The sequence below is a fragment of the Chrysochloris asiatica genome, unplaced genomic scaffold (assembly GCF_000296735.1).
Source record: "Chrysochloris asiatica unplaced genomic scaffold, ChrAsi1.0 scaffold00087, whole genome shotgun sequence".
Taxonomy (NCBI): Eukaryota; Metazoa; Chordata; class Mammalia; order Afrosoricida; family Chrysochloridae; genus Chrysochloris; species Chrysochloris asiatica.
Genome location: NW_006408605.1, coordinates 2821633 through 2838726, shown reverse-complemented (window position 1 = coordinate 2838726; position 17094 = coordinate 2821633). Strand labels below are relative to the sequence as shown.

At 46.9% G+C, this 17094-nt stretch overlaps 1 protein-coding gene across 1 annotated transcript in view; it reads right to left on the bottom strand.

The window, feature by feature from the left end:
• Positions 1–601: 601 nt before the first annotated feature.
• TGFBI (transforming growth factor, beta-induced, 68kDa) overlaps positions 602–17094 on the bottom strand; it is a 40481-nt gene continuing 23988 nt past the window's right edge. The window contains exons 7-17 of the mRNA XM_006866095.1: positions 15784–15925; positions 12804–13016; positions 11838–11975; positions 11124–11269; positions 9000–9136; positions 8127–8257; positions 5248–5372; positions 3892–3994; positions 2641–2720; positions 1583–1607; positions 602–860 (exon numbers count right to left, since the gene is read on the bottom strand). Coding sequence (XP_006866157.1) covers positions 820–860; positions 1583–1607; positions 2641–2720; positions 3892–3994; positions 5248–5372; positions 8127–8257; positions 9000–9136; positions 11124–11269; positions 11838–11975; positions 12804–13016; positions 15784–15925 — 1281 coding nt within the window. The 3' untranslated portion in view covers positions 602–819. The remainder of the gene's footprint in view (positions 861–1582; positions 1608–2640; positions 2721–3891; positions 3995–5247; positions 5373–8126; positions 8258–8999; positions 9137–11123; positions 11270–11837; positions 11976–12803; positions 13017–15783; positions 15926–17094) is intronic.

Sequence of the window (17094 nt, the reverse complement as noted above, 5' to 3'; positions counted from 1 at the left end):
TAGGTCAACAAAGATTTAGACTCAAGCCTGCTTGAGCTGTCTGGGTGTCTGAGGAATCTTCCACGGACCATCCCTCAAGTCTTCTCTAGCGGACTCAGGGTAGAATTGAGAGGTATGAGAGACCAACACAGTTGCACGCTTCTGTATGAGGCTCATAAACACATCCTGTGGAATACACAGGCCAGAATACAGTCACCCATCCACACAGGGCATATATTTCTTTGGTTTTATTATTACAAACACACCATGGCTCTGCCACACTTCTCCTTGGGAAATACTGGGCCTCTACATGCTCTGCAAACCTTTTTCTTTCTTCTACCTGGGCAAGGCCACATAGAAGTGTCTAAGCCACATGTACACAACAGACACACTTGACAGAACAGTTCAACTTGTAGCTTATGATGATGCTATTTCTTCAACTGAAAGAACTTATAAAAATCATGTCATGACTTTCCCATAGTTCTTGATTGCTTAAGTCAGGTTTTGTGAGTTCCACAAAGCTGAGGCTCCCTTTTCTGGAGCATTTGGGATAAATGGGAAACTCCACATTTGGGACAGGTCCCTTATGGAAGTGAATGTCAGACAGTGACATCCAAATCTTTGCACACAATGGGCTAACAGCCATGTTTAGGGGGAAAAAATAAAAAAGTACATCTCTAGCCCAACTCCCACCCCACCCCTACGCAAGGCTCAGATCTTATTATGGTGCGGCCCATGAACATTGAAGTGTGATATTTGGTTTCAAAACATCCAGTCTCTTGAGCAAACTGAGGAATCGGCAGGCTCTGCTGAAGCACATTCCTCCTGTGGTCCTTCATGCTAGTGCTTCAGTCTCTCTAGTAACCTCTGATAGACGGGGGCTGAAAGAGAGGAGTTTGAAAAGTGAACAAGATGCAGACTTTCCCATGCCTGCCTAGGACTGTCAGAATCGTGAGACTGGGGGCCAAAGAGGCGCCTTCTTTTACACCTACACATAGCAGGTGTTTTGCTTTGTTGTGTGGTTTTGGCTTATGAACGTCCTACTTTACTGATGTTCTATGTGTCTGACGATCTAAGCTGGGGTTCAATCTCGGAACTGACTGAACGGCATTTAACAACATCACCACCATCTCACGATGGGCTCCTGCCAAACTCCAATGCCCTATTTTCAGGCTCCCAGAGTCAAAAACTCACTATTATTACCTTCATCTTATGGAGACGGAAGAAGGAAATTGGTTATCTGTCTTGGACCACAATTGGTCTGATGCTAAAGGCCAAGCTTGCTTTATTATATTGTTGTTGCTAAGTGCCATTGAGTCAGTTCTGACCTACAGTGACCCTGTACAAGGAGCAGCTGGTGAGTTTGAACCACCAACCTTGTGGTTCAAACCTACTTTGCAGTTTAGCGCATTAACCCCAGTGATACACCAGGACTCTACTAGGTATTCCAATAAATATTTCAAAAGTACTCAGATGAAACACACACACACACACACACACACACAAAAGAAAACACTAGGATGTTCTTATCTATGTGTAGCAGATAGCAAGCTTGGCCCTGCTTGGAGGTAAAGTGAGGACTTCAAACACAGATCAGACTTACCTAGTCGAACAGACCTCTGGGAACTCTGAAAGAAAACACAAGGTATTAGGTTTCTAGTGAAAATGATACCTACATCTGCGTATGATGATGTCTTTATCCACTGCCACCTGTACTCAGCTGGAGGTGAGAAAGAGGAGTGGAAAGTAGAACTGGTAGGCCTAGGAAGTCCTTCAGTCAGCCTTGATAGCCCTAAGTGACATGCAAGTCCCTAGTTAAGTTGAAGATGAATTTTTCTAGGAGACCCTAAAGCCACAGTTTTTGAGAAACTACAGCCTAGAGTTGCAGAGTGGGACTGCACAGGGAGGTGGTGACTCTCATCAGTAGCAGTTCAAGGTCAAGACCCCTTCTGGAGCATCACTAAGGAGACCTCTCTGTCCAAAACCTGTAGTGAGTGCTTCAGGTATCTGGGTTAAAGACTGCCCCCTGCAGCCTCTTCTCTGGAAGTGCAAGCCTTCTAGAAGATGCTCTACATTCTGAAGGAGCTCCACCTGGCCTAAGGCACAAGTGGGTTCCCTAGGCCCAGAAGAGCTGGGGGAAGCACAAAAAGAGTCAGAGAAGTTCTTCTGGGAAGGAGGTGGGGCTGAGGCAAGGAAGACAGGACCCACACACAGAGACAGGCTCAGCCTCAGCTTCCCCACCCAGACTCCACACCATTGCTCAGAGGAACTCCAGTACCACCCACGATAGGTAATATGAAACACAGAATGGTGACTTGGCAGACCCTGTTCCGGCAGACCAGGCCACACTGCAAGGTGAACTGGGCTAAGTTGCCCTCCTCGGATAGAAGGAATTCAGAGTTGCAACTTTCATCAGCTGCGGCTCCCTCATTCTGGAGGTGTGGACTTTGACACACAAAGGAAGCATGAGTTGTCTGGGTTTTTCCCTCTGAACTCCATGTGGGCAATGGCAGAGGATACCCCAAGGGGAGTAGAGAGAAGATTTGAGAGAGGCCCAGTAGAGCAGTCAAGGAGGCCAGGACCCTGGAGCGCCTCTTCTCTGGGCCTATGCAGAGGACACAGGACTGCTCAGACCAGGGGCAAACCTAGCAGGCTTCTTACCTTAGAGAACGCTGATGCCTGCTTGAAGATTTCAAGCGCAGAGTCTGCAAGTTCATCCCCTCGTTCCTGAGGCCTGTTGGCTGGGGAGAAAGAACAAAGCAGCCTTTGTAAGAGAGACACTCAGGACTGAAGGGCACTGCATGGCTTCCTGGATCACATTGTCAAATGAATTTTCCCTTTATAACTTTTCATAACTCATGGTGGATTTTGGCCCATGGGCAGAGAGCAAAAAGAGAGGAAGAAAAAAAAAAAAAAAACGGCGAATGTACAAGTGAGGCTAGAGGCTGGCCTGAGGTTCAGCTTTATGGAAGTTACGTGAACACTAGTGGTACAATGGTTACTACTAACGGAAAGGTCAGCAGTTCAAGCCCACCAGCTGCTTCATGGGAAAAAAAGGATCTAGCAATCTGCTCCTGTAAAGATTGTTGTTGTTATGTGTCACTGAGTCAAATCTAATACATACCAACCCAGTAAGACAGAGAGGAGCTGTCTTTCTTTCTTAAAGCTATAATCTTTACCATAGCACATTGCCAGGTTTTTTCTCCCACGGTGTGGCTGGTGGGTTTGAACTCCTAACCTTTTGGTTGACAGCCAAACACTTAACCATTTAATCTTCCAAAAAGATTATAGGCTAGGAAACCCCATAGGGGTTTGGTTTGGCTATGAGTTAGAATTGGCATGATGATACACAACAATAAAACTAAGAGCGCTCCCATCAGGTGAGACGTTCTAAAGGGAATATTTGGAAGCACATTGAGAACACCCATATGTGTATAAACAATTGGGCTGTGAGTAAATAGGAGGAGCCGTAGTAGCATAGTGGGTTACACATGGGGCTTCTAATCACAAAGTCAGCAGTTTGAACCCACCAGCAGCTCCTTGGGAGAAAGTTGAGGCTATTTGCTCCTGTAAAGATTCACAGTCTTAAAAATGCTACGGAGCAGTCCCTAGAGGATTGCTATGTGTAGGAACTGACTGTATGGTAGTGGATTGCTTCTTGTTGTAAGGCACTCATGCAATTCAGTGCACAGAAATCTGTCCTGTGAGTTCCTTGGTGTAGTTTCTTCTAAGCCAACCATTCCTAACCCTCACTCTTCAATCAGCCACAGCAATGCTGCTGTAGACATGGTCTGAATGTCAAAATGACAGGTTATTCTCATTTCTTTGTTTGGAGCAATTTTCCCCAAACAAAGAAGAACCAGCTGCAGACTCAGTGGGACAGCAGTGCTTTGGGGCCAGGTAGTAACTTACCTGGAGGCTGCAGAACACTGGTGATGGCATAGACCACACCATTTGTGGCCATGATGTCATTTTCAGCCACAGGTTCTTTGTTGACACACACCTCATTGTTTTTCTAAGGAAAAAAGAGATGATTGCTGAATGCATGGCATATTTACTATATTTATTTAACAAACATTCACAAGCACTTACATATGTCAGATTCTGTGCTAAGTATCTGGTATATGGGTGAATGTAACAGTCCCGATCCTCAATAGACCTTGAGTGTGGTGGATTCATTCTAACCCTTTTATGGATTCAGTGCATTGCAATTTACAAAATGTTCTTGTATGTTACTCCACTTAAACTTCACAACATGTATGGTAAGGAAGGTGGATATGGTCGTCCCATTTAACAGGAGAGGAAACTAAGGCTCAAGAGAGGTAAGGTGCTTCCTTTAAGCTAGTTATGTGGGAGAGCTGGAAAAGGAAGCCAGGGTTCCAGCTCTGCGTGAAGGTACTCTTTCCGCTTCACCTTACGCTCCACTGAGGGTTTCCCTATCCAAGGAAAACCTATCTCAGATCCATGAAATCAACTTAAGAGAGGAATGGAGAAGTAACGTCTGCAACAGACAGGACCACAGCACCCAGTCCTGGATGCTAAGTACTTCTCAGGTTGACTTGCAGAAGTCAAACAAATCATTCACATCCTTACTTCCCTGGAGGTGCACAGCTGATGGTCACAAGAGGGCAGGAGGGAAGAGATGCTGAACCAGCCCCACACGGGAAGAATGGTCCCTGTTCAGGATGGTCAGTGGTGCATACAGTGAGGTCTCAGGCAGGATTCCAGAAGTGGGCTGGCTATCTGTTTTCTACCAGAAGGGTGGTTGGGGGCAATCTTCTGATTACAGCTTAAAAGTGGAATGTGTATTATCAATGTGCAGAGCAAGGGAAGGCTCACAGACAAGCATCAGAACAGACAAAAAGCCTCTTAGGATGGTCTGGTTCAGCTCAGTAAGCCTGCATTTAGAGCGGGGGTAAGGATAGGCACTGATCCCTATGATCTCTTTAAGGGAAGGAGGATCTACTAGCCTCTGTCAGAGGTCAAGTCAGAGACTTTATGTTTCTGCAATTCTGGAAGTTCTTACTCATGTCTAACCACAATCTCTTTGGTTTCCTGTAAGGCTTCTTTCCTTTTTCCTTTCTCTCTGGATGGCCATGTGTTGGGACTAACTCAACAATAACTGGTTTTGTGGAGAAAATGCACTCAGAGATTCAGGAAGCACCGTAAAGACTGTGTCTATATCTAACGCCATCCTGGGGGCGAGCTACGCCCCGACACCTTGGTGGCAGGGTACTGTCAGCCTTTTTAATTGCTAGGTATACTCACTGAGCTGACTTCCAGCTTGTCGCCTTGCAGAGACTTCAGTCGCACCAGGGGCCCAATGCCACCGCTAACCAGGATTTCATCGCCAATGTGGTATTTCAGGATGTTGGCAAGTTCCTTGGCATTTCCTGCAGGTTTATGGAAAAAGGAGGCACAGCCAATCTCAAGGTTGGTAACTGGCATGGCCAAGGAGGGCTCAGTGAAGATGCATGTGTTCATCCCCTGAGACCTTAATAATACCTGCCCAGGTATTTAGCAGTTTTTGAGCACCCACTGTGCACTTAGCCATGACCCACCACCACATGTATCATGGTTAGCAGGCATAAGGCACATGTCTGTGGCTGTGACTGTGCTCCTAAAGCCAGTGACTGCACCCTGTGATGTTGGGCTCCCTGGAAGCTGAGAAGGAGTTAATCCATACTCCTCTGTGAGCATGACTCATGTTTCCACGAGCTAAATATTTGCTTGGCAAGCCAAGGACCTTTCCAGCACCAGCATCTGGGATGTTTCATCATCAGTGTGACTCCCGACGGTTATAACACAGTAGTGAAATATTTACACAATCTACCCTTAAATGCATAGTCTGTTTGAGATGGTTGTTTCCTGAAGGGACAACTTAAAAGACTCAACAGCTGCCATCTGGAGGAGCCATGGAGCCGATGAGGTCAGGGCTGAGGGGGGTATTCCCTCGCCACATCCTTCTGTGTCTCGCCTCGGCATTCCTTCCAGCCCACATCAGTCTCTCCACCAACAGGGGAAAGCATCCTATTGCTCATAAAGGTGCACAGGCATTTCCCGAATGGCGTGTGGGAGGCAATTTTTAAAGCTGCCAGCTGCCCTCTTATCTCCATCAAGACTCTCTCTAATACTCACGTAACCAGACAAATGGCTGGATTTCCCCAGACAACTATTTCCAGTATCTTGAAACCAAGAACAGAGTTAAGTTTCAGAGCATTTGGGAAGGTTCACTTGGTTGTCGACACATTTACAGTAATGCCATGGATAGGGCTACCAGGTACCAACTCATCAACAGACATCCATACTCTACAACCCACAACAGTTCCTTTCATAAAAAACAACAACAACAAAACTTCCAGAAAATACTGAGCCAAGCCAGACCCTGGGGACAAGGGACCTCTTTCTCTGGAGATCTCAAACAACTGGACCCATCCCCATCTACCAGGAGTGCTGGGGGGCTTAATTCTGCCTGCAGGCCTGTCTCAGGGCATACCTTTGAAGTTCTCCCCAGGCCCCTTCTCTATCCCTACACACTGACCAAATCATTGCCACTAAGTTGATTCTGACTCAGAGTGACCTTCGGTTTGTCAGAGTAGAACTGCTCCATTGGGTTTTCAATGGCTGCTGTTTTAAACGAAGATCTCCAGGCTTCTCTTCTGGGGTACATTTAGATGGACTCAAACTGCCAACCTTTTGGTTAACAGCAGATCATGTTCACCCTTAGTACCACTTAGGGACTGTGCTCCCACACAACTGAAAAAGAAACAGGCTGGGCAGGTTCAGTCCACCTGAGGAAATTACACTGGAAGTTTATGTTCAGAATGGACTTCTCCCCTCTTGTCAAGAACATGGGTCAGAGCCACAGATACGGGCTCATTTAGCAACAAAGATGACTAAACAAGACATAAATTCAGCTCTGAGCTGCCTGCAACCTGAGTTTTCTAGTCTCCTCACACCAGCGTGGGAAGTGGCTCTTGTGGGCATGCATCACTCCAAATACTCCAAGTCCTGCCCCACCTCACTCTCAGCACAACCATTACTGTTGAAGGTACGTACCCAGTCCTGTGTGGGCCGTCTCAATTAGTCTTCACGACACAATGACAAAGGTACTCAAGAGGTTAACCAGAGGTCAATCTAGTAAATTCATGAGCCTGCATTTGAACCTATCTTCAGCTAATCTGGGGTCCCGATGGCAGAGTGGGTTACACATTGGGCAAAAGCAAGGCCAGCAGTTCAAACCCACCACCAGCTGCTCCTTGGGGACAGATGAGGCTTTCTCCTATAAAGATTTGCTGCCTTGGCAATCTTATACACGGCTGCTATGAGTAAGAATTGACTGGCAGGCAGTGGGTTTCTTTTTGTTTGTGTTTTTTGGTAACCACTATGATGGTTGGTTATAGACTGTGGAGTCAGTTCTGACTCATAGTGACCCTGCATAGGGTTTCTGAGGCTGTAAATCTTTATGGGAATAGAAAGTATCATCTTTCTTCCATGGAATGGCTGGTAGTTTCAAACTTTTGACTTTGAGGTTAGCAGTCCGATTTGTACTCACTATGCTAACCACAATATTGCCTCCCAAACATTTTCAACCAAATCCTTCAGGATCACTTTTAACTTCTATGCAAAGTTTGAATCCTGAAGGAGGGACAATAATGCTTCATTATCACAAATACTTACAGGTCCTCACCTTAGAAAACAGACCCTGGTGACTGTGTTGGTTGCTAATCACCTTCAATCTCTTTTCTACCCTTCTCTGCCCTGTTTAGTGCCCTAAGAGGCTGACGTCTAGGAAGTGTACCATGCAGACTCCCTTGCCTTCCTCGAATCAGGGAATGTAGGGCCTACAAGCAACTGGGGGTGGTGGTGGGAAGAGACAGAGGTGCTCAGTGGTCCCCCTTGCCTTGGTTCAGTAGTAGCTGCATAGAACTCTGGCCACTGTCCTGCAGTCCCTTGTCCCCTCCCAGGCCTGGAGTGGCCATGGGCTTGCCATGGTTCTAGCTCCTGGGTATTATTACCCTTTGCGGTTCTCTTAATCCTGTCCACACCTCCACAAATAATCTTCTCATTACATTCCTTTTAGCAGTTTCCTCCTAGTACCCTGGCAGGTACAGCTAGCTTATAGACGTACTTAGGTTGGGCCTTACCCAAGAGTTTGTTCAGTTCTCCCGGTGGCATAGCTTGGAAGGCTTCATTGGTGGGAGCAAAGACTGTATAGACCCCTTCCCGATTGAGGGTCTCAGTCAGGCCTGCAGACTGGATGGCCGCCACCAGCATGCTGTGGATGCACACACACATGTCACCCGACACCTCACTGCAGAGGTCCCTGGAGCCCAGACTGCTGCAATTTACACTGCTAAGAGGTTCTCACACCCTCCTCCTGAGAGGGGGAAAGACTGCAGTTCAGCTCTTTTTTCCACCCCAGCGTAACTGCTAAGTGTGGTTAAACAGCCAGAAGGAAGGAGGAGGAAGAAGAGAGGTCAGAGACATGACTGACCCAGACGTTGGCTGAGCTTCTGGGTCCGGGGGGATGCAATTTTGAAAAGGACAGAGTGTGGTGGTCTCCCAGGTCCTGAGTGGGTGTGGGTGGCTGAACTCAGTAACAGGGACACATATTCAATGTGACAGCACCCAGTGGTGAAAAAGACAGAATTTGAGAGAGCAAGGCATGAAAACACACTGTCTCAGAAAGAGTGGTAAGGAACTTTCAGTTGCAATAAGCAAATACTCCATAAAGAGGAGATTCATTCACAGAAAGCACATGCGCTCAGAGACCTCGAGGTGAGAGGGAGATATTTTTTTGCATTTCAGGAATAAAAATGTAGTCTCCTCCCTTATTTCCCATGTATGTGAGCACCTTTCTCCCAGATGCAACCCCTTTTCCTAATTTCCATACCCTAAGCCTGATGGTCACACCAGCACATTGTGAACAAGGGGAAGCTTGACATATAACTGAGCCCAGTGTCCGGTGCCAGCACAGTCACATGGCAAAAGGCCCACCCTGGGATGGAGTCAGTTACCTAAAGCGATGGTCTCCCTTCAGAACATCCATGACGGTCCCCATTGGGGGAGTCAGCACACGGTCCATGGTGAACAGGGTCCCATACCGCCCTTTCTTGTCATGGGCAGCGATGCAGCTATTCTCGATGCACAGGCTCTGCACAGAACAGGGGCAAGGAAAAGCTGGTCATCTTCCCCGTCCAGGACCTGCTGGTTTGTTCAGGGCATGCACTAACGACATTATCCACAAAGATCAATCAGTGTGTATTGGGATGGATCATTAAGGTTAGGATACAGTGAATGCATTTTTATCAGGAAAGAAAAGAAGAAGAAATGATGTTGCTTAAGGAAAGAATGAGCCCAGAGGTGCCAGTACAGTTACAGAGAGGTCCTGTGATGAGAGTATCAGGTTACAGATAAGGCTCTAACATACCCTAAAACAGTCAGATTGAGGTTACAGATGAGGCTCTAACATAGCCCCAACACAGTCAGATTGAGGTTACCGATGAAGCTCTAACATACCCCTAACAAGCAGTCAGATTGAGGTTACAGATGAGGCTCTAACAGCCCTAACACAGTCAGATTGAGGTTACAGATGAGGCTCTAACAGCCCTAACACAGTCAGATTGAGGTTACAGATGAGGCTCTAACGTAGCCCCAACACAGTCAGAATGAGGATACAGATGAGGCTCTAACATAGCCCCAACACAGTCAGATTGAGGTTACAGATGAGGCTCTAACACAGTCAGATTGAGGTTACAGAAGAGGCTCAAACACAGCCCCAACACAGTCAGAATGAGGTTACAGATGAGGCCCTAACACAGTCAGATTGAGGTTACAGATGAGGCTCTAACATAGCCCCAACACAGTCAGAATGAGGATACAGATGAGGCTCTAACATAGCCCCAACACAGATTGAGGTTACAGATGAGGCCCTAACACAGTCAGATTGAGGTTACAGATGAGGCTCTAACACACCCTAACATAGTCAGATTGAGGTTACAGAAGAGGCTCAAACACAGCCCCAACACAGTCAGAATGAGGTTACAGATGAGGCTCTAACATACCCTAACACAGCCAGATTGAGGTTACAGATGAGGCTCTAACATAGTCCTAACACAGTCAGATTGAGGATACAGATGAGGCTCTAACATACCCTAACACAGTCTGATTGAGGTTACAGATGAGGCTCTAACATAGTCCTAACACAGTCAGATTGAGGTTACAGATGAGGCTCTAACATACCCCAACACAGTCAGATTGAGGTTACAGATGAAGCTCTAACATAATCCTAACATAGTCAGATTGAGGATACAGATGAGCCTCTAACATACCCTAACACAGTCTGATTGAGGTTACAGATGAGGCTCTAACATAGTCCTAACACAGTCAGATTGAGGTTACAGTTTTGGCTCTAACATAGCCCTAACACAGCCAGATTGAACCCAATGATTTAATAAATGGCAACCACCTTTAGCAAACTGGTGCTGGCTTCTCCTAATCAAGAGCTATGTTGTGTTGTGATTCCTACTGGGTATTCCAGAGTAACTGCTGGGTTTGAAAACAGAAGAGATGAGGAGATGAAGGACAACCTGTGAACCGAGGAGGGCTGCCGTGTGGGCTGTCAGTTCAGGGACATCTGTTCACATAAGCCAAATAGGACTTAAAACCTCTACTTTTCCTCCCATTGATCAAGATGGACTACAGCTTAACCATTGGTTCAGACAGTTGTGTTTGGAGATGTTTGGAGATGTTCAACCTTCTGTAGGATCCCACTTTGGTATCAGATGGTACTTTCAATAAATTATTTTTAGTTTTTAAAATTACAAACCCATTCTCATGCAATCTCCTGCTTACTAGGACATTTTTTTTTTTTTTTTTTTTAAACATGAATACAACGTTGGTTTTTTAGTGAAGAGTAAAAGAAAACCAGTGGCTGCTGAGTTGATTCTGACTCATAGGGACCCCATGTGTGCAGAGTAGAACTGTTCTCCAAAGGGTTTCCACTTTCAAAAGCAGATTCCCAGGCTTTTCTTCTGCAGCACCTCTGGGTGATTTTGAACAGCAAATCTTTCCATTAGTAACCATGCATCCAGGCATTCATCGGACTGAAGAAGGAGTGTAATTTAGGAACCAGAACTTACATTGCGGTACACAAAAACTCTTAATTTTTTTCCACCTAGAGTATCCAGGGTCTGTCCATGGTACAGATACTTGGAGGCCAGCTGGGTTTTAACCATGTGGTTCAGAAGCAAGTTCTTTGTTGGGGCATCAATGGTAGGGGTGCCATCTGCAAGAGAAGGTGTGTTTATTAGGCTCCAAGAGAAAGGTTCCTGAAATGAAGAGAAGGATTTGGGAGACAGATTTAGTAAAAACGGTATTGATGCTTGAGCTTGGATATGGAAACTGAGAAATCAAGTGAGGCTGCCAGCAGTTCTTAACATCTGGCATCTTTCTGTGAAAAAAAGAAAGAAAGAAAGAGAGAGAGAGGACAAAAGGAAGAAAGAAAAGGCCCAGATAATGGAGGTTGTTTGGAGTTGTGCCCTAAGGGGAAAGGGAAGGTGGTATTCCCACTCTGACTCCATTACTATCACATTGACAGGGACCCTGCATAGAAAGACAGGGCCTCTCTGCTCTCCGGACAGATGCAGACCTTTGTATTCTGAGGCACTATCCCCATGTGATTTCTCTGCTCTGCCAAATGAAACAACAGAGCCTCAGAAGTTTCTGGTGAAGTCACATCTGCTTTCAGTTGAGCTGGAGTGGAAGTGCTAACGTTCCATGGGTGTTGTGGAGGTGGCAGTGGGTGGGGCAGTTGTGCTCACAGACAAGCCAGCAGCAGTGCTTCCCCTTATTACCTTTGAACACAGAATTCAGGGGGGCCAGGAGAGTCAACTGCTCATTTCCAGAGAGATGAGTGCTGAGGCCAGCTTGTCTAAAGAGGTCAATGGCTGTGGAAACATCAGACTCTGCAGCCAACTCAAACAGCGTCTTGGCTACAAGGAAGGAGAAAGTGGGTTCAAAAGTTAAAAGTGCTGTTTTCATTTATCATTCATGCACCCAAGAGCATGACCTGCATCAGCAGGAATGTCATCTCGTGAGTCAACAACCCTGCTAAGTGCTGCTGGGGCACAGCGGGCTTGGATCATCAGCTTAACAGTTGCCCAGAAAAATGTAGCTGGACAGGGAAGTGAGGTGTGGTTCAGCTGGCCAGAGGAAGAGGAAAGGCGAGGTCAGGTGCTGCCTGAAGCCCTGGGGACAGCTCAGACAGGACACCCTACTGCTGGAGGGAGGCAGTGTCTCTCTCTGTGTTCAGCTTCTGAACAGTAGATAATGCAGTGACTCCCCATAGAATGAAGGGGGGGTCATTTTCATTTTTTCCCTAATTATGGGCAATAGAAGTTCTGGAATGGATCCTGTATGCTGCATGAAACACAAACCAAAGTTCATTTAGTCATCTTCCCTGGGGCAGTGACCCCAGAATGGCTTGGGCATCACTGAGAAAGCAAACACTGTGAGGTCAATGAATGGCCCTTCATGTCCAAGCAGAAGAGGGAGATCTTCAGAAAGAACTCTGTGAACATGTTGCTCCTTCCCAGACACTTTCAATGACTTCCTACTGCCTCTAAGATAACGTATGGATTCCTATGCCTGATGCTCTTCAACCTGGTTGCAATCCACTGGGCACCCAGGTCTATTTTTCAGACAGGCTGTGAGCAGGGAAGTGACCTCAAATGTCCCCAAATTCCCTCCAACCCTGTCACCACTGACACCAAAGAAGATAGGGATCTGAGAGGGGCAAGGTCTTCCAGAGTCCGACTTACCTGAGTCTGGGATGAGCAGCTCATCGATGTAGTGGATCACACCGTTGGTGGCCAGGGTGTCTTTGTTGGAGATGATGGCCTTTCCATTGATGGTGAGCATGTCTCCACTGCAGCCCACCTCCAGTGTTGTGCCCTCCAGGGTCTCCATGGACATCCCAGCCACAATGGCTTCAGCACACATGGCCGACTTCAGGATGTGGTTGTTCAGCAGGTCTGGAGGCCAAACAGGACAGAGCTTCATCAGCGCCTCCTCTGGGCTGGCTTTGGGCACCAACTGGGAAAACTCTCTTTGGTGCTGACCATCAGCATGGTCTGGGTCCTCCTTTGGCCTTTCTGTCCTTGTAATCTATCTAGCTTGGACTCTGTGGTCAGACTGCCTGAGTCTGAATTGAAGCTTGGCTACTTACCAGTCAGGAGTGACTTTGAGCAAGTTATTTAATATCTTTGAATCTCCACTTCCTCCCCAGTCAAGTGGAGATAGTAATAGGAGTCATCTCATTGGGCTGTTGTAAGGATGGAATGACATCCTGAAAGTGAAACCCTGAGTACGATGTGCAGCAGCAAAATAAATGCTCAACAAGTGTTAGTAATTCGCTTATTACTATCTGGACTCCAAGGTGAATTAGCTTAGTATCTGAACTTCAGGGAAAAATGCCACTGAGCCAGTCATGGGAACTTTTATCTAATGGTCTTGATAAAAATGGAAACCATAGTAGCGAATGACAGTTTCAAATTATTTGGACTTTTTTTTTTTTTTTTTTTTTGACGAACCAAAGCTTTCATCCATTTTACCCAAAGGTCTACTGATCGCCAAGATCTAAGGCCTTAGGAATGGTGACAGTAAGACATGGTCTCTTCCACCCCCTTTCGATAATTGTCTGTTTACTAGCTCAATGCTACTTTAGGGGGAGGTAAGAGCTGACTGTCCAAAGGTGGGCTCCTTACTCTGTCATGGCTTTTGCTGGTGCCTATTACCTCAGTAACGAGCCTTGGTGGTGCGGTGATTAAGCAAACCCACTAGCTGCTCTTTGAGAGAATGATCGCAGCCTTGGAAACCCTATGGGGCTTGTTCTATAGAATTGCTTTTTTTCACCTACTTGATTCTGTATCAGTGGGTTTCATCACCTCAGAGAGTCCAAAACGTGCTGGACTTATGAAGCTGCAAGGGCCAGTCAAGGAGCATGTGTCTCCCACCACTCCAGACAGAGCAGACCCCCAGACTGCAGCTTCCCCAAGCTCCCCAAGGCCCTCTGCCATGAGTTCTTCCCAGTGAGGTGAGTTTCAATTCATCCCACATGTGGGAACCAAAACTGCGTAGTCACAAGCAGCAGGAAGTTCTGCCGCCTGCGCAGTCATTCACTTCCTGTACAAGCATGGTTTCCAAAGCCAGCGCTTTCGGATTCAACCAGCGGGGAAGAGGCGACCATGGAAGTCCAGGCCTCAGAGAAGAACACTGAAGTTGGGGTGAGGTAGGGGTGACCAGGGCCAGAGAGGCATTCCAGTCGTCTAATAGGGCATAACCTGCCCAGTGCTGCTCTCTGCCTGTCTGTCAACCTGCTAATAATACTTCCCCAGATGGAACCAAGGCCCCTTTCTTTAAAGTCTAGCACCTACAGTACTACAAAGAGGATCCTTGCTTAGAACACACTGTTACTGAGTAGGAAAAGGGATAGATTAGAAGGTTTTTCCCCTTTGTTATAAAAAGGAATCCTGATAGTCACAAAGATAAAATTATCCTCTGTATAAAACATGTTTTATGGGGAACAGAATTCTGAATAGGATGTAAAGCACACTGAGTTGTACTTAAAGTCTCATTTCCAGGAAGCCTCCGGGACCCTTCAGGCCGTGTCTGCCCCCACCCACTCCCTCCAGTCCACGGTGTATCTTGCACTGACTAACTCAGATCCCAATGACATTTTGAACTGTCCTCTCACTAGACTTCAACTTCCTTGAAGGCAAAGGCTGCACTGTATAAATCTGTGTGGCCTCAATACCAAGCACATGCAAGGCACATGGAGACTCCCAGGAAGCATCTGCTAGACATGCAGCAGCTCCTCATCTGCACTTTCACAAACATGCCCCTTCCCATCCCTGCGTGGCTGCAAAGAGAACATTTTAAATTTATGGGGTGTCTGAAATTCATTAGGCACTTTATATAGGACATTATCATAAAAGTAGATTTAAATAGATTTAAAAGAAATGAAGTCATCCCTGAATTATTTTGGGGAGGAATAGTGTGGTTAGGGTGCAGAGGGGAACTGGGGCCTCCTCCACTTCCCAGGGGACTCAGGGATCTCAAATAGCAGCTTAGAGCTCATTCCCCTTCTAGGAGTAGCACAGCCAAGCCCCATATGAGGCCCTGGAGTGGGAAACCAGGCAGGTTGATGGGCCTCAGGGGCAGAGTTAGGCCATTCTGGCTTCTTCTCCTCCAGCAGTAATCAGTGCTGCATCTAAGCTAGCAAGGTGAGACTGTAGCCAACACTGGAGAGTCAGGAGTGGATGGTTAGTAGTTTTTAACTCTTGGATTACCCATGAAACACCCAAGTCAGGCATAGGAAGAGTTAAAGCGTTGCAAAAGATTCCATTTCAAGGACACCAGGACATGCTACCCAGACTCGCATCTCTAAGCTGCTGTCCCACCTCACAGCCTTACTCTGGTTTGATCCTTTGAGCCTTTAGCAATTCCTGTGTCTGGACAGGGTTTTCTTTGGACTCCCAGCTCTGCTCCTGACCTCAGCTTAGCTGTGTCCTAAACAAAGGTCATTGGATTCCGTACTCACCCCTCAGAGCTAGCGTGGGGCTCTGCTTTGGCCTCTGTAGACACATGACCAGCTGGAAGCAATGGGATGGTTTGCTTTCCAAGTCTCTGTGGTGAACATTCTGAGTCACCTTATGCAGGTGACATATCTACCTTGAACTAGGCCTTGGATCCTGTCTAGTTGCTCTAAGAATGTGGCAGCAGAGTATGAGGGGTGCTTACCCTTCAGGGCCTCAGGGTCGCCCAGGATTCGGTTCAAGGTCTCAGCAGGGATTTTCTCAAAGGCTTCATTAGTGGGGGCCAAGAGTGTGAATTGGCCGTCACTTTCCAGCAGAGTGTTGAGCCCCGATGCAGCCACAGCAGCCTGTGGGATGGGGAGAGGACAGAGTGCTCCCTGAAGGTTTGGAGGTTCTCTGCAGACAAGGGCTACAAACACGCACACACATGCACACACACACTCATCCTCACCACTTCTCCTCCGAGGACTCAAGGTGTTGGTAGAAGCCCATGATGGAAAGATAAGCAGAGTCAATGCTCACTTCATACTACAGCCTCCAGGGGCCTGTATGGCTTCAGCTTGGGCAACACTGATCTCCTGTCTCCAGGCCTTTGCCCCTGCTGCTGCCTCTTTCCTTCCCTCTTGCTTTGCTACTCATGCTTTAGGCCTCGGCTTAATTGCCACTTCTCTGGGAAATCAACTTGGGATGCCTTGTTACACAGACGTTCACAGCTTGCTGCTTCTCTCACTATTTTAAGAAGTCATTGGTTGTATGAGGGAGATTCAAAATGTTCTTGGAAAATGGAATGAAAAGATAAGGGAATTTCCCCACAAGCTTTGTGAAGCCTCCCCATAACTACCTAGGTGAGCTCCATGAATTTAAGGATCATATTACATAATCCACTCTCTACACAGCAGCTTGATGATCTCTAAAAATCATAAATGGTTTCTTACTGCTCTCAGGATGAAGACAGATGCCTGCCAGCTGTTCTGACCTCACAGCCTCACTTTGGCCACACTGGTGTCCTTGCTGTTCCTTCCCCTGAGCCCTTACTCTTGCTTTCCTTTCACCCATGCGTTCTTGCCCTAACATCTTGTGCTATGGGCCCATTCTTATCCTTAAGGACTCAGATCAAATGCTATCTCTTCCAGAGAACCCTGACCACTCAGTCTCACTGGCCTTCCCTTTCTCAGCATCACTCTACAATGCTCATCATAATCTGTGGCTACCTGGTTTATGAAGGAACTCTGGTAGTGCAGTGGTTACAATTCGGGCTGCTAACCTCAAGGTCAGCACATCCCATGGGAGAAAGATGAGGTTTTCTGTTCCTGGAAAGATTTATAACCTCAGAAACCCGATGCAGAGTCATGAGTCACAACTGACCCCTCGGCACACAACCACCAACCACCTGTTTTATATGTTTATTGTCTGTTTCTCTGAATAGAATATAAACTCTCTGAGGTCAAGCATTTGTCTGTCTTATTTACTTTTCTGCCCTGGTACACAGAGTGATACTTGGGAAATAGTAGGCACT